Below are 18,530 nucleotides of genomic sequence, written 5' to 3' on the forward strand. Positions count from 1 at the left end.
TTCAACCAGATATTTTCGGTTTGAACGGCAGTTTTTTCTAGCGGTGTCATATGAAATTGTCACCCCTAATTATGACCCTAGTATCGATCTATTGCATTTCAATGTGTTTTAAGGTTAGATTTAGTTAGGGGTGGGGGAAGGGTATCTTTTTTTCTTCACAAATGTAAATAAACCCAATCTGTTTCTTAAACGAGGGACATATTCATACGGCACATAATGATTTTTACTTCAATGGACGTCATTAATCGGTTGAAATTGCAGAAATTGAAGAAAAAAGAACAACAAGTATCTTAGAAACTATAGAATTTTCTCAATAAAGCCTTGAGAAAAAGATGTTTTATAAACAAATTCTACCAGTATACGAAGGTTAAAAGTGTTTAGTTACGTGGAAATTATATTAAAAAAGTGCCGGTCAAACGGAAAAGCTCCTAAATGAGTTGTAATGGAACGGGTGTGTTAGATAAGAAGGCGGTATGACTCGACCAGAGAGAAAAGTACATCAGCTGCATAAAGGGAGATAAACAAGGGAAAATAGTCGAGAGAGGAAGTACGCATGCGCGTTGAATGCATTTTGGTATCTTATTAAATGTCTTGATCCATGAATTTCTTTGAAATCAGCTGATAATGCTTATTATACGGTCTTATAATGCATTCCTCAACTACCAGAAACACACATACATAACACTATCCTTTGTTAAACATTGCCGTAAGTATTAATGAAATTATTCAATGTTTTTAAGTCTGTAGACGTTTGGTTTTTCGCCTGTCGATTATTTGTTTCGCTTCCAGGTTCGAGATTTGGCTGCTATTTCTAGCTTTGAAAGAGAGTTGTCACTGATTTGTTCGAGATTTGGCTGCTATTTCTAGCTTTGAAAGAGAGTTATCACTGATTTGTTCGAGATTTGGCTGCTATTTCTAGCTTTGAAAGAGAGCTGTCACTGATTTGTTAGAGATTTGGCTGCTATTTCTAGCTTTGAAAGAGAGTTATCACTGATTTGTTCGAGATTTGGCTGCTATTTCTAGCTTTGAAAGAGAGCTGTCACTGATTTGTTAGAGATTTGGCTGCTATTTCTAGCTATGAAAGACAGTTATCACTGATTTGTTCGAGATTTGGCTGCTATTTCTAGTTTTGAAAGAGAGTTATCACTGATTTGTTCGAGATTTGGCTGCTATTTCTAGCTATGAAAGGAGTTATCACTGATTTGTTCGAGATTTGGCTGCTATTTCTAGCTATGAAAGAGAGTTGTCACTGATTTGTTCGAGATTTGGCTGCTATTTCTAGCTATGAAAGAGTGCTATCACTGATTTGTTCGAGATTTGGCTGCTATTTCTAGCTATGAAAGAGAGTTATCACTGATTTGTTCGAGATTTGGCTGCTATTTCTAGCTATGAAAGAGTGCTATCACTGATTTGTTCGAGATTTGGCTGCTATTTCTAGCTATGAAAGAGAGTTGTCACTGATTTGTTCGAGATTTAGCTGCTATTTCTAGCTACGGACGAAACCTTCTACAGACTCCCTTGTTGCCATGTTAGTTTGTAACATTAACCTTTTGTTGTGTTTTATTTTGAGAAATATTTTCTAATATGTTTTGTGTGTCGGTAGAAGGGTTTATGTATTACACTGTTGGTATCTGTGTCTTTTTTAACTTTTTCTCTCTCCCATTCTCTTTAGTTATCGTGTTGCATAGTGTGCTGGGTGTTATTGTTCCATTCACGTTTCCTGTTGAAGTTCAGTCTGTCTCTTGCTATATCTGTGAGCTCTGTGATCTGTCTCATTGTCATGCCTGTTCTATGCATTGATAACACCTCAACATCTATCTTGTTAACCAAGCTCCTATTTTCTTATTGAGCATATTAATTGAGTACTGATAAGGTTTTCTCTCCTTTACTTCCTGCCATTGTTCATCTATCTGCTCCCCTATTTTAAATACCAGCTGAATCTGTAGCCTCTACATCTTACACTGCTCTTTCTATATCATTTCAGAACATCAGATGACACTGGCATAACAGAAGAAACATCCTCAATACCTACCACGTTTTAAGGACTAAAGGAAAATATTATACAAAATAGATGTATCAGATTGCTTCTACAATTCTGAGATAGAGGCCCTGTAAAACATTTACTCTGAGCTGGTATCATTAACCAAATTTCTGGACATCACTGACTGGAGTATGAAGAAGAGGAGCTTGTATGCTGATTAAACTTGGATAAGTGTATCTAAGTGTTGCTAGACAAAAGTAACACTGAGCACAAATAGAAAAGTAGAAGTTTATGTAAGGAATAAAAGGGAAGAAAAATTTATACGTTGTGATTTGCAGGGGAAAATGATGGAAAAGAGTGAAAAGTTGAAGAACTGATTTCACCTGAACACATAAAAGAGATGAGAAAATTGTCGTATGACTGTGACATTTGTAAAAAGGTCTTCTCCCTAAAATGTAACCTAATTTCCCACAGACGTATTCATACAGGAGAGAAACCATATCAGTGTGAGATCTGTGGTAAATCATTCTCTGACCAAAGTGCCTTGACTTCACATGAAGGTCTTCATACAAAGAAAAAGCCTTATCACTGTGATGTCTGTGGTAAATCATTTTCTCTAAGTTGTAATTTATCTGCACACAAGCGTATTCATACAGGAGAGAAACCATATCATTGTAACATCTGTGGTTCATCATTCTCTCGGAGTTATTGCTTAACTACACACATACGTATTCATACAGGTGTTAAGCCATATCGTTGTGATATCTGTGGTAAATCATTTTCTCAGAGTTATAACTTAACTAATCACAGCTATATTCATACAGGAGTGTTAACCATATCACTGTGATATCTGTGGTAAATCGTTCTCTAGTAAACATCAATTAACTATACACAAACGCTATTTCATACAGATGAAAAACCATATCATTGTGATATCTGTGGCAAATCATTCTCTGCAAGTAGTGTGTTAACTACACACAAGCGTATTCATACAGGAGAGACACCATATCACTGTGAGATCTGTGGTAAATCATTCTCTCACAACCATGATTTAACTATGCACAAACGTATTCATACAGGAGAAAAGCCATATCCCTGTGATATCTTGGTAAATCATTCTCTCAGCGTAGTGCCATAACTCGACACAAACGTACACATACAGGAGAGAAACCGTATCATTGTGATATTTGTGGTAAATCATTCTCTTCAAATAGGGAGGTAGTGCAACACAAACGAATTCATACAGGAGAGAAACCATATCGTTGTGATATCTGTGGTTCATCATTTCTCAGAGTTCTCACTTAACTACTCACAGGTATTCATACAGGAGAGAAACCATATCACTGTGATATCTGTGGTAAATCATTTTCTCGTAATCCTGATTTAACTACGCACAAACGTATTCATACAGGAGAGAAACCGTATCACTGTGAGATCTGTGGTAAATCATTCCCTGAAAGTAGATTGTTAACTACACACAAGCGTATTCATACAGGAGAGACACCATATCACTGTGATATCTGTGGCAAATCATTCTCTGAAAGTCCTGCCTTAACTATACATAAGCATATTCATACAGCAGGGAAACCATATCAATGTGATATCTGTGGTAAATCATTCTCTCACAAATGTGGCTTAGCAAATCACAGATATATTCATACAGGAGAAAAACCATATCATTGTGATATCTGTGGTAAATCATTCTCTCAAAATAGTACCTTAACTAGACATAAACGTATTCATACAGGAGAGAAACCGTATCATTGTAATATCTGTGGTGAATCATTCTCTGAGAATTGTATCTTAACTGCGCATAAACGTATTCATACAGGAGAGAAGCCATTTCACTGTGATATCTGTGGTAAATCATTCGCTCAAAATAGTACCTTAATTTCACATAAACATGTTCATACAGGAGAGAAGCCATTTCACTGTGATATTTGTGGTAAATCATTCTCTGGTAAAAAAGGCTTAACAAAGCACAAATATATTCATATAGGGAAGAAAGGAAAAGGGTAGTTTCTAGTTTACTATATATTTATAATATTCCTCTGATTTATTCAATGGAAGTTTCCAAAACTTTTAGATTTTTTTTTGTTTTTGTAATTTTCACATTTTATTCCATGGTGTAAGGAACTCTGTACCAAAACTCTTCCCCCTCCTGTCAACCCTTCACATGATTCTTTATTGAATTACGCATCCTCACATTTTGTTCATTGTTTATCTTTTAAATGCTTCACTCAATAAATATGTTATACAATAACTTACTTTATGGCTTTTTCATGACTAGAAATATTGTAATCCCTTGCCATATCGGGGTTCACCTATGGCGGTTTATTATTTAAGCTTATGTCAATTCCTCTGTTGTGTTGCATTTATAATAAAATAAATATATACAAATTATAAAAATAATAATAAAAAAAATATACAGTACAGTATGTTTCTACTGAGCAAAGTGCCTTGACTTCACATGAAGGTCTTCATAAAAAGAAAAAGCCATATCACTGTGATGTCTGTGGTAAATCATTCTCTCAGAGTAGTGGTATAACTGCACACAAACGTATTAATACAGGAGAGAAACCATATCATTGTGATATTTGTGGCAAATCATTCTCTGTAAGTAGTTTGTTAAATAGACACAAGTGTATTCATACGTACCTACTTCTAAAACACGGTGGGTACTTTCTTCTAAGCCAACTTTCTCTATTCTTCCAATTCTGTCTTGACAATGGTGTTACTCCAGAACAGTGGAAAACTGCCAGTGTCATCCCTCTGTTCAAAAAAGGCGACCGCACATCGCCTGTCAACTATCGCCCCGTCAGTCTTACCAGCTGCATCGCGAAACTGATGGAATCCTGTATCAGAGAAACCCTCTGGAACTTCTGGAAGTCTCACAGCCTCATCCAGCCGTCACAATTCGGATTTATTCCTAACTCCAGCTGCTGTAATCAACTCATCGAGTTTCTTGAGGATGTTACCCAAATCACTGATCGCGGATCCTGGGTGGATGTTGTTTACCTGGACTTTGCTAAGGCTTTTAACTCTGTGCCACACAAAAGACTTATGGTGAAGCTTTCTGCATTGGGTGTAAGAGACGAACTCTATAACTGGTTAAAGTCCTTTATTTTTGGCCGAAAAGAGGTTGTCACAGTTCTAGGACAGCACTCTTCGCCCTATGAGATGACATCTGGTGTGCCGCAGGGATCTGTTCTTGGCCCCCTTTTATTTGTTGCATATGTTAATGACATAGATGCCAACTAAAGAATGCCACAGTGCTGAATATGCAGATGACATCAAGCTGTACCTCGAAATAAAGAGGTCAAATCCTATACACTATGGATCTCTATTGCAAGCAGACCTGGACACAATGCAGCAGTGGATCATGGACTGGCAATTCAAGCTGGGCTGTGGACAAATGTACCACCATGCATTTTGGGAGGAGAAACCCAGCGTCCACCTACTCCCTCCACAACACTAGTCTCAAAAAGTCTTCAAGTGAACGTGACCTGGGTGTTATTGCGACAGCGATTTGCGTTGGACAAAACACATCGCTAAAATTGTCAAGAAGGCTGAGGGTGTCTTAGCATCACTCACCAAATCCTTTGTGAGCCGCTCTCCGGCTATCTATCTGCGGCTGTATATAGCTATGGTAAGACCTCACCTGGAGTTTGCATCGCCGGTCTGGAGCCCCTATCTTGCCCAGGACATCAATCGTCTGGAAGCTGTTCAGCGACGTGCAACCAAAGAATACCCTCCATCAGGCATTTGCCATATCCTGAACGCCTTAACTCCCCGGGCATGGACACATTGAAACTCCAACGTCTGGCAGCTGACTTGGCAGACACCCATAAAATTATCAACCATCGCACAAACAATAACTCTGAGCACCTCTTCAAACTCCACCCAGAAACACACGTGGACATATTTACAAAGTAAGAAAACAGACAGCTCCCATGACTTCAGGAAACATTTTTTCACGCACTGAGAGTTGCTGAGCAGCGTGGAACAAACTGCCGACCGGTTGTTAGTTGTCGGAGAAATGCTTCCTTCAAGACCTTCCATGCTTCCTGAGATTCGCCAAAAAACCTTGATTTTCGCATCCATACACCCAGACATTTCTACACTACTGCATGTACTTTATATGCACTTTCTGACAAGTTGTGGTGCACCTGAGCACTGTATACAATAATTTCATTATATATATATACAGGAGAGACACCATATCACTGTGAGATCTGTGGTAAATCATTCTCTCGTAATCATGATTTAACTAGACACAAACGTATTCATACAGGAAAGAAACCATACTGTTGTGATATCTGTGGTTCATCATTTTCTCAGAGTTATAACTTAACTACTCACAGGCATATTCATACAGGAGAGAAGCCTTATCACTGTGATATCTGTGGTAAATCATTCTCTCGTAATCATGATGTAACTATACATAAACATATTCACATAGGAGACAAACCTTATCATTGTGATATCTGTGGTAAATCTTTCTCTCGTAATAACAACTTAACTAAACACAATCGTATTCATGTAGGAGAGACAGCATATAACTGTGGTATGTGTAGAAAATCATTTTCTGACCGTAGTTCCTGGCCTTCACAGAAACATCTTCATACAAAGGAGAATCCATATCACTCATGACTGGTAAATTATTCTCTCAAAATATTGTTTTAATGAAACACAATATTTTTACAGGAGAAAAAGCAAGAGAATTGTTTACTGTTTGTTACGTACCTTTAACAATGCACCTCCACACACACACACACACATATATATGTAGTTTCAGAGTCGTTAAAAGCGCTTATATGAAGAAATAATATGTGATATGTAAATAAATATATATTTTTACAACCATCCAGCATTCTGAACACCATTTTTCTTTCATATACACACACACATATATATATATAAATAAATAAAACATATGCATACATACATGTACGTACCTACCTCTACATGTATATATACATGCATATATGGGTACAGGACACCAAAAAAACGTCGCGAACACAATGAGAAACGAAAACCGATGAATCAACGATTTAAAAAAAATTTACCATATTTTTTTTTTTTTATTTTTTTTTTTTCCATTTTTTATGCATTTTTTGCTATAACCTCTAAAAATGCTTATATAGTTATTTTCCCTTACAAACCCGAGCAAACGCCGGGCGATAGTGCTAGTAATTGAATATAAGTTTCTGAAAGTACATTTCAGGTGATGGAGATACTGATTATGTAGGAATTTTTTGAGAAGAGAAAAGTACAATTGAAGGGGATTATGGATATTTTGTACATTCGACTTTGTTTCCTCATGCTTGTAGGTTTACAATTATGCAACTAAATAAATAAATAAGGTGGAGTTTGGGATCTTTTCGGTTTGAACGGCAGTTTGATTTCTGGCGGTTTCTAGTGCTTGATGCCCTTCCTAGTGCCAACCACTTCACAGAGTGTGCATTGTGCTTTTATGAGGAACGGCCACAAGTGCTTTTTGCCACCAGAAGGACGAGTCTTAACACTTCTGTAATGGAGTGCAGGTGTTCATGGGCATATCAAGGTGCAAGACATCTTGGTCTATTATGATGTCGCGTGAATAGTTCAGCATCCTGAGTCTGCTCTTCAGCACTTCATACCATGTCTTCCAGGACGTCCCACTCCTCATGTTCCTCTACTTTGAGAGATTGACACTTCTTTATGGAGATGTTGACAGGAGTGGCTGTGTGGTAAGTAGCTTGCTAACCAACCACATGGTTGCGGGTTCAGTCCCACTGCGTGGCATCTTGGGCAAGTGTCTTCTGCTATAGCCCCGGGCCGACCAATGCCTTGTGAGTAGATTTGGTAGACGGAAACTGAAAGAAGCCTGTCATATATATGTATATATATATGTGTGTCTGTGTTTGTCCCCCTAGCATGGCTTGACAACCGATGCTGGTGTGTCTACGTCCCCGCCACTTAGCGGTTCGGCAAAAGAGGCCGATAGAATAAGTACTGGGCTACAAAGAATAAGTTCTGGGGTCGATTTGATCGACTAAAGGCGGTGTTCCAGTATGCCGCAGTCAAATGACTGAAACAAGTAAAAGAGTAAAGAGTAAAAAAAAGGTATACAGCTCAGTTCTTAGGTTAAATGTTTATTTCTACTGTTTATCTCAATAGAAATGAATCTGTATGTTTTAAGTAGCCTCGACATCTTACACTGTTGTTTCTCTATATTTTCAGACAACATCGATGTAACAGAAAATGCTTCCTCAATATCTACCATGTTTCAAAGACTAAAAGAATACATACAAAACATGTATGACATTATTTTTTTCAAATCTGTGGAGAATGCCTGTGAAACATTTGCTCTGAAATAATATTATTAGCAAAATTTCTGAACATCACCGATTGATGTCTCAAGAAGAGGAGCCCGTGTGCTGATTAGAGTTGGATAAATTTGTGTAAATGTTGCTAAATAAAGGTAACACTGGACAAAAATACAGCAGAAGAACTGTTTGCAAGAAATAAAGTATAAAAACAAGAAGAAGAAAAATATATAAACTGGGATTTGAGAGATAAAGTAATGGAAAAGAGTGAGAAAGTATGAATTGATAAAAGATAAGATCATACACTGTGATATCTGTACAAAGTCTTTCTTTCAAAAACTAACCTACTAATGCACAAACGTACTCATTCAGGAGAGAAACCACATCACTGTGATATCTGTGGTAGGCAATAACGGAGGAATTCAAGACAGGATGCCCCTGGGAGCTCCTCTATGCTGATGACCTTGCTCTAAATTGCTGAGTCTCTATTAGAACTAGAGGAGAAGTTTCAGGTATGGAAGCAAGGTTTAGAATCGAGGGCCTTAGAATCAACCTAGCCCAAACCAAAGTCCCTAATAAGTAGGAAGGTAGACAGACCAATCACAAACGCCTTCAGGTAGATGGCCCTGCTCGATCTGTAGAAAAGGCGTAGGTAGAAACTCTATAAGATGCACCAAATGTAAGCTATGGACACATAGAGATGTAGTAATGTGAAAGGAAGACTATAAAATAGTTATTACTGTGGTAGATGCTCGGAGCAATAAACTCTGAAATATGCAGAGACCAACTTCTACCCCGTTCCAGGGAGAAAACAATAGAAGTAGTTGATAGCTTCCGCTACCTAGGTGACCAAGTCAGTAGGGGGGGGGCTGTGCTGAAAGTGTAACTGTTAGAGTAAGAATAGCCTGGCAAAGTTTAGTTAGAGAGCTCTTACCCCTGCTGGTGACAAAAGGGCTCTCGCTCAAAGTAAAAGGCAGACTGTATGATGCATGTGTATGTACAGCCATGCTACATGGTAGTGAAACTTGGGCTGTGACTGCTGAGGATTTGCGTAAGCTCGCAAGGAATGAAAGCTAGTATGCTCCGATGGATGTGGTAAAGTCAGTGTTCATATCGAAAGAGTGTAAGTACCTCGAGAGAAAAGTGAACCTAAGAAGCATCAGTTGTTGTGTGCAAGAGAGACGTTTGCGCTGGTATGGTCATGTGATGAGAATGGCTGAAGATAGTTGTGTGCAAAAGTGCCACACCCTGGCAGTTGAGGGGACCTGTGAAAGAGGTAGACCCAGGAAAACCTGGGTCGAGGTGGTGAAGCACGACCTTCGAACTTTAGGTCTCACCAAGGAAATGACCAGAGACGAGACCTTTGGAAGTATGCTGTGCGTGAGAAAAACCGGAAAAGACCAGTGAGAACAGTCAAAATCAAATCAAAAAAAAACCAAATCAATTCATATATCAAAAAGCAGAACCAAATTGAGGTTGATCAACATCAGTGGGAATTGCAGCTGTGGTTAAGCGAACCATCCGATCGTGGTCGTTGCCGGCGCCGCCCCGTCTAGCCTCCGTGTCGGTGGCACGTAAAAGCACCATCCGTTCGTGTCCATTGCCAGCCTCGCCTGGCCCCCGTGCAGGTGACACGTAAAAGCACCATCCGTTCGTGGCCGTTTGCCAGCTCTGTCTGGCCCCCGTGTCGGTGGCACGTAAAAGCACCATCCGTTCGTGTCCGTTGCCAGCCTCGCCTGGCCCCCGTGCAGGTGACACGTAAAAGCACCATCCGTTCGTGGCCGTTTGCCAGCTCTGTCTGGCCCCCGTGTCGGTGGCACGTAAACGCACCATCCGTTCGTGTCTGTTGCCAGCTGACACGTAAAAGCACCCTCCGTTTCGTGGCCGTGTTGCCAGCTCTGTCTGGCCCCCCCTTGTTGGTGGCACGTAAAGTACCATCCGTTCGTGTCCGTTGCCAGCCTCGCCTGGCCCCCTGCCGTTAACACGTAAAAGCACCATCCGTTCGTGGCCGTTTGCCAGCTCTATCTGCACCTGTGGCGGGTGGCAGTAAAAAGCACCCACTACACTCACGGAGTGGTTGGCGTTAGGAAGGGCATCCAGCCGTAGAAACACTGCCAGATCTGACTGGGCCTGGTGCAGCCTTCTGGCTTCACAGACCCCAGTTGAACCGTCCAACCCATGCTAGCATGGAAAACGGACGCTAAATGATGATGATGATGATGATATATATGTATATATATATGTATATATATATGTATATATATATATGTGTATATATATATACGTATATATATATATGTGTATATATATATATATATATGTATCTCTTATTATAAAAGGCAGATTTTATCTGCCTCCCTTTGTAACTTATAGAAATCTACAATATAGGATTTCTTCAATTACAATTTACCTAGCATTTTTAAGAGTAGAATGCATCGGGTCATGCAGTCCCATTTTTAAATTTTAAACTCCAGTTAAGCAAAATTTACAGAAAAACTCACATTCTGGTGTGTATGTCAAATGCTCTTCTTAATGTGGTTTACACACCACACGCAAACGCACACACACACAAAGGGAACGAACTGTTTCACTGACGCTATCACCCTTCTCCTCCTTTGTCTTTGCAAGTTTGCAGCTATTGAAGTGAAAACAGTGAATCTGACAGCGATAAAGAAAACGAATTGGTACCTGAATGGATGAAAATTTAAAAACTGTTTCTTTCGGTGATTTTTCTGAAGAAACTGGACAAGCCACAGACTTTCCCAGAAGAGTAAAGCCTTAAACTATTTCTATTTACTTTTTCGAATGAGCCTATTTGAAATCATTACGGCAGAAACGAACTGTTATGCTAAACGTAAACAAAACGAAAGAAAGGATACTTTTATTTCCCACCCCTTAAATGAAATTAAGGCCTATTTTGCCATAAATATTATTATGGGTATCAGAAAGTTACCCAGAATAACAAATTATATCGTAAAATTTTGTTGTATACCCAATTGAATATTAGCTAATAACCCATTTCTATAGCGATGTTGGAACAAAATTTTAATAATTTTATATATTGTTGAATTTACCTGTATCTACCTGCAATTAGAGTCACTTTGTGACAAAAATTATAGTATAGAATTGTTGAGGACATTTCATTAATTATCTTCCAAAAATCACATTAATATATTGATAAATAAAAAGTTATTGTTGTTTAATGAAACCAGACTAAATTTATGATTACGTTAGAAAATAATTGAAACACATAAGAGGTGTATTTTGGTCAGAAATGTAGTAACGAAAGGGTTAAGAAAAACCAAACCGGGTATCTTATAGTCGTGAGTCATATCGAGCCCTTCTGGATATTAGCGCGCGTCTACGATGAGTCTACGATTTAAAAAAATTACCATCATATTTTTCCCATTTTAATCCATTTTTTCGCTATTATATAAGGGAAGTAACTCTCTAAAAATATCTACGATGTGTCAACGATTTAAAAAGAAATTTACCTTAATTTTTTTTCCATTTTTAATGCATTTTTTTCCTATTTTTTGGCTATAACTCTCTAAAAATGCTTATATAGTTATTTCCCTTACAAACCCGAGCAACGCCGGGCTCCTTAAATTTTGTTTTCCATTTTTTTAATGCATTTTCTTCTAATTTTTTGGTTGCATAACTCTCAAAAAATGCTTATATAGTTGTTCCCTACAAAACCCGAGCAACGCCGGGTAACGATACTGCCTAGTAAGATAATATCTATATATATATATATATATATATTATATATATTAGATATAATATGCATATTTTCTATATCTCTTATTATAAAGGCAGATTTTATCTGCCTCCCTTTGTAACTTATAGAAATCTACAATATAGGATTTCTTCAATTACAATTTACCTAGCATTTTTAAGAGTAGAATGCATCGGGTCATGCCAGGTCCAGTTTTTAAAATTTAAACTCCAATTAAGCAAAATTTACCAGAAAACTCACATTCTGTTGTGTATGTCAAATGCCTTTCTAATGTGGTTTACACCACACGCACACGCACACACACAGTGTGCAACGAATAAAATGAAAGTAAATAGCGACAGATGATTTGAGAAGACTAAATGAAAGTATTTAAACCACTACTCAAAAAATAAAAAAACCGCAAACAGAAACAAATAAATACATAACGATTTACTCCTCACACAATTTCTTCAATTAGAGTTTACCTAAGATTTTTCAAAGTACTCCATTCGGTCATGCATAATATATTTCTTTCAATTTCACCCCCCATTAAGGAAAAATTCGAGAAAACTCAAATTTTTAACATTTCACTCCGAAAGCATTGATGTACATGTGTGCGTGCGTGAGTGTGTGTGTGCGTGTGTGTGTGTTGATGGGTTGTGCGACACAGAAAGTGTGGTGTGTAAGTGAGTGAAGTTGTTTGTTAGTGTGTTTGTAAAGAGACAGACAGAGTGAAAGACAGAAATAACTGAACTTTTTTTATTCACTTTTTGTAGTGAGTGACTGAGAGAGAAAAGAAGAGAGAGAGGTTATGTATGTATATATGTATGTATGGCTTCAGTGACACACACACACAAAAACACATACCTACGTACCCTAAAGCACGGCACACACACACACACACAAGCGGAGCGCGAACTTCAAAATTTGGTAGTATTAATTTGCGAGCGTACTTCTAAGCGCGCGTAATTGAAAGTTTCACTATTATATCATCACGTGCGAAAAAATTCGAAGGGTTTTGAACAATTGAGATACAATGTCACGCCTGTATTGAAACCATTGCTAAGCTGCGTAATTGCTTAATTAAGACTTTGTTTAAATTGAAAGGGCAAATATGGACGAGGTTGAAAAAAAAATACCCCAGAAAAAAAATGTACTGCTGGTATTTATAAAATTCACTACTATTTTGCTACAATGTCATGAAAAAGAAAAAATTTAGGTATGTAAATCGAATTCGCCACCCCCTTTTCCCCGTTCGCGTTTGTGTAAAAAAAAATTATTATTTAAGTTTTAAAAATTTTTTACTTTGTTCAAAAAATATTAATATTAATTAATTTTCAAGAATTATTTAATTTTATTCTGGTAAAATCGTAATTAATTCATTTATCTGTAAAATCCGCGAGGGTGTTACTCAGGCACCTAGAATGGTAACCTTCAACTAACACTATCTCCTCCGAGACCCTGCGGCGCAAGTTGACCAAAATTGAGAGTATGGTAGAAGAAGGGTGCTCTTCCTTCCGTAGAACATAAAATTCAAATCGGACCATGTTAACACCAAAATTATTTACATCAAAAAGATGCTTTTTTCTATGAAAATCCCTATTTTTACGATTTTTTCACTGCTGTGTCGCCACTTGTATTTCGACCAGAAAATGTTCACAAAATTTTTACTTTTCAAATTACCAATTCCAGCGGGTCGAAACAAACCCGAGCAACGCCGGGCGATACTGCTAGTATATATATATATATATATGTATATATATATATATATATATATAATATATATATATATATTATATATATATGTATATATATATATTCATATATAGCATATTTATATTTAATATATGTATATATATATATGTATATATATATATTTATGCATATTTATATATGTATTATATGTATCTCTTATATAAAAGGCAGATTTTATCTGCCTCCCTTTGTCTTTATAGAAATCTACAATATAGGATTTCTTCAATTACAATTACCTAGCATTTTTAAGAGTAGAATACATCGGGTCGTGCCAGGTCCAGTTTTTCAAATTTGAACCCCCAATTAAGCAAAATTTCGAGAAAACTCACATTGTGGTGTGTAAGTGAAGTGCTTTTCTTAGGTGGGCTACAGCACACCCACACACACCACACACAACGGAGCGATCTGCTTCGCTCACGCTATCACCCTAATTTCTCCTCCTTTCTCTTTGCAAGTGTGCAACGATTAAAGTGAAAGTATTTATATAAACGGATCACTCATGCTATCACCATAATTTCTCATACTTTCTCTTTGCAAGTGTACCTTAACCACTACTCAAAAAAAAAACACAGCAAACAGAAACAAAATAAATACATAACGTTACTCCTCACACAATTTTTCAATTAGAGTTTACCTATGATTTTTCAAAGTACTTCCATTCGGTCATGGACATACAAAATTCTTTCAATTTCACCCCCATTTCAGAAAAAAATTCGAGAAAAACTACCATTCACTTCAAAGCCTTTACTCTGCACATTACTCCACTTCCTCTTTACACACAGACACGCAAATATATAAATAAAAATTGTAAGCTAACGTGTGTGTGTGTGTGTGCGTGTGTGTGAGTGTGTGTGTGCGTGCGTGTGGTGGTGTGTGAGTGTGCGGTGTGTGTGTGTGTGTGTGCGTGTGTGACAGGGATGAGCCAGTCAGAGGTCATCCTTTGCTACACCACTGGTTTTCAGTTCATATTCATCAAATTAATATTCACAACAAGAAGCCTATTCATTATTTACATCAGTTCCACACAATTTACCCTGGTCCATTTCGGACAACTGCACAAACATTTGCCATTTCACACATGTATGTAAACAAATTCTTTCTTAAAAATTTCAATCATTTTATTTTTCAATTCATACAAAGTTTTTAGGACGAATATAAGATCTAAAGTATATCCAAGTAGCAGAAACATCGCCCAAAAGTGTATATAGATATTAAATGTATTTATATATTCAACTATACACAGATGTATGTATAATGTGTGTGTATATATTTCCATAGAGGTAACCATTCACTCCATACAAAGTTATTTAGGACGAATATAAGATCTAAAGTATATCCAAATAGCAGAAAGATCGCCCAAAAGTGTATATAGATATTAAATGTATTTATATATTCATCTATACACAGATGTATGTATAATGTTTGTGTATATATTTCCATAGACGTAACCATTCACTCCGCACAAAGTTTTTTAGGACGAAAATAAGATCTAAAGTTATCTCTAAGTAGCAGAAAGATCGCCCAAAAGTGTATATAGATATATAAATGTATTTATATATTCATCTATGCACACATGTATGTATATATTTCCATAGAGGTAACCATTCACTCCATACAAAGTTTTTAAGGACGAAAATAAGATCTAAAGTTATCTCTAAGAAAAAGAAAGATCGCCCAAAAGTGTATATAGATATTAAATGTTTTATATATTCATCTATACACACATGTATGTATAATGTGCATGTATATATTCCATAGAGGTAACCATTCAATCCATACAAAGTTTTTTAGGACGAAAATCTTTATATATAAAAGAAAGGTTGTGTGTCTGTCTACTCGATTTAGATTCCTAACTACTCCCACATTTTGCGATGCAGTTTAACCAAAAACCGGTATCTTATAGTCGTGATTCAAATCGAGCCCTTCTGGGTATTAGCGCGCGTCTACGATGAGTCTACGATTTTACAAATATTTACCATAATTTTTTTCCATTTAAATGCATTTTTTTTAATAAAGGGAAGTAACTCTCAAACTTCACACCAATATGCGTGCTCATATTGCAACGTAATATCACATCAGCAGCATTTCCTCACACCCTCCTTGCACTTGGCGAAGGCAAAATACCAGGGGATGATGAAACTGGTAATATTGCCATCGATTCCATTTGTACCTTTGTTAAGACGCCTTCTGATCTCAGAGATGCAGGTTCCAAGATCTACAGCTATTATCAGAATATGGATCGGATTGGCCAAAGGGGCTATTCTGGCCCCGAGGAATAAAACTGTTCACATATTAATGATGAATGCTAAACTCATTCCCAGGGAAGTCTATGTATATCAGTCTATCGATACAACTCCTGACCCAGAGGACGTCATCAACTATCCAATAGAGGTACTCAATTCCTTTGAGCACCCCGACTACCACCACACTTTCTCAAACTTAAAGTTGGTGCCCCTATAATGCTCATCAGATATTTGGTTCCCCCAAAACAATGCAATGGCACACGTTTGATCGTTAAGTCCTTATCTCCCACCGTAAACTTATATCAATATTTGCCTGAATAATCATCATAATTCAGTGCAATCATTAACAGTACTTTCAAGCAATTCAGCCCCGAGCAACGCCGGGCAATTCTGCTAGTATATATATATATATATATGGATATTTATATATATGTATATATATATGTTTATATTTATATATATGCAATACTAATATATACTTGTATATATATATGTATATATATATACAATCTGTACTATACTGAAACGTAAAGGGAGATAATGAGACTTGTTGTCTTGAATAGTTGAGAGAGGAAATACGCATGCGCGTTGAAGTGCTTCCTAATTGGTTTTGTTTGATGTTGGTGAAATGTCCAGTGTGTCAATTTTTTGAATCAGCTGATTTTTATACCTTTATAATACTTACAATACGTATTTATGATGTGTTTCTCAACTGCCAGACACACACGTATATAACAAACACTATCCTTTATGAAGCATTTCCGTAAGTATTAAGCAAAGAAAATTTTCATTGTTTTTTAATTCTGTAGACTTTCGGTCTTTGGCGCGTCGATTCTTGTGTCTTTTCTTACGTTTATGAATGGGAGATGTCCTGATTTGTGCCGGATTTGGCTGCTATTCTAGCTATGGAAAAGAGATTCTATGATACGTGCGTGATTTGGCTGCTATTTCTAGCAATGGACAATACCTTTGCACACTCCCTTGTTGCCATGTTAGTTTGTAACATTAACCTTCTGTTTGTTTATTTTGAGAAATATTTTCTAATACATTCCAACCGCTGAAAGTTCAGAAACCAATCCTTTATCGAACGTTTGTTTCTTGGTATAACTAGAGATGTGCGCCCACCCTGATAGCAATTTGTTTTCTCATAACTAACAATGGATAACTTTAGATAGAAATTTCTGAAAATACTTTTCAGACTATGTAGATCAGTGGTTTCCAAACTCTTTTACACCACAGACTGACTTCATCCTCGACAATCTCTCCGTGGACATACGTGTAATTTGAGTGCATTTCAATAAAAAGAGCAATTTATTAAAGGGAATAAAAAGGGTTCACCTTCAGGTTTGACTCGAGCCAAAAAATTAATAAAAAAAAAAAATAGTGTAATAGGTGTAAAAACGTAGTAAACGAATCTGAAATTAAAAAAATGCGCGCCGGCGAACGGGAGGGGTGAGGAGACGACTCGGAAAATTCACATCGGGATGTTCCAAGTCCTCTCGCCACTAACACATTTGTCGGCGCAATTTTTTCTTCATATTATTTCATGCGTAGACATTTGTTTTGTTTTTTGTGACGGAGGGTTGGGGTCCAACTCGGATAAGGTGCGCTGGCGAATGGTGGGGCGGAAAGGACTCGGAAAATTCATACGATCAAACTCACAGGATCCAAAAAACCCAATGTTAACACCCGATCATAAAAAAGGGGTAAAATTAATGTAAAAAGCCTGTCAGTTGCTATATCTGTGAGCTCTGTGATCTGTCTCATTGTCATGCCTGTTCTATGTATTGATAACACCTCAACATCTATCTTGTTAACCAAGCTCCTATTTTCTTATTGAGCATATTAATGGAGTACTGATAAGGTTTTCTCTCCTTTACTTCCTGCCATTGTTCATCTATCTGCTCCCCTATGTTAAATACCAGCTGAATCTGTTGCCTCTACATCTTACACTGCTCTTTCTATATCATTTCAGAACATCAGATGACACTGGCATAACAGAAGAAACATCCTCAATACCTACCACGTTTTAAGGACTAAAGGAAAATATTATACAAAATAGATGTATCAGATTGCTTCTACAATTCTGAGATAGAGGCCCTGTAAAACATTTACTCTGAGCTGGTATCATTAACCAAATTTCTGGACATCACTGACTGGAGTATGAAGAAGAGGAGCTTGTATGCTGATTAAACTTGGATAAGTGTATCTAAGTGTTGCTAGACAAAAGTAACACTGAGCACAAATAGAAAAGTAGAAGTTTATGTAAGGAATAAAAGGGAAGAAAAATTTATACGTTGTGATTTGCAGGGGAAAATGATGGAAAAGAGTGAAAAAGTTGAAGAACTGATTTCACCTGAACACATAAAAGAGATGAGAAAATTGTCGTATGACTGTGACATTTGTAAAAAGGTCTTCTCCCTAAAATGTAACCTAATTTCCCACAGACGTATTCATACAGGAGAGAAACCATATCAGTGTGAGATCTGTGGTAAATCATTCTCTGACCAAAGTGCCTTGAC

At 37.1% G+C, this 18,530-nt stretch overlaps 1 protein-coding gene across 1 annotated transcript in view; it reads left to right on the forward strand.

The window, feature by feature from the left end:
• LOC115226625 (zinc finger protein 62 homolog) overlaps positions 1-18,530 on the forward strand; it is a gene marked incomplete at its 5' end in the record, with an annotated part of 44,114 nt that overhangs the window by 7,040 nt on the left and 18,544 nt on the right. Inside the window, one exon of the mRNA XM_029797638.2 lies at positions 4,500-4,625. Coding sequence (XP_029653498.2) covers positions 4,500-4,625 — 126 coding nt within the window. The remainder of the gene's footprint in view (positions 1-4,499; positions 4,626-18,530) is intronic.

This window comes from Octopus sinensis, linkage group LG30, assembly GCF_006345805.1.
Source record: "Octopus sinensis linkage group LG30, ASM634580v1, whole genome shotgun sequence".
Lineage (NCBI taxonomy): Eukaryota > Metazoa > Mollusca > Cephalopoda > Octopoda > Octopodidae > Octopus > Octopus sinensis.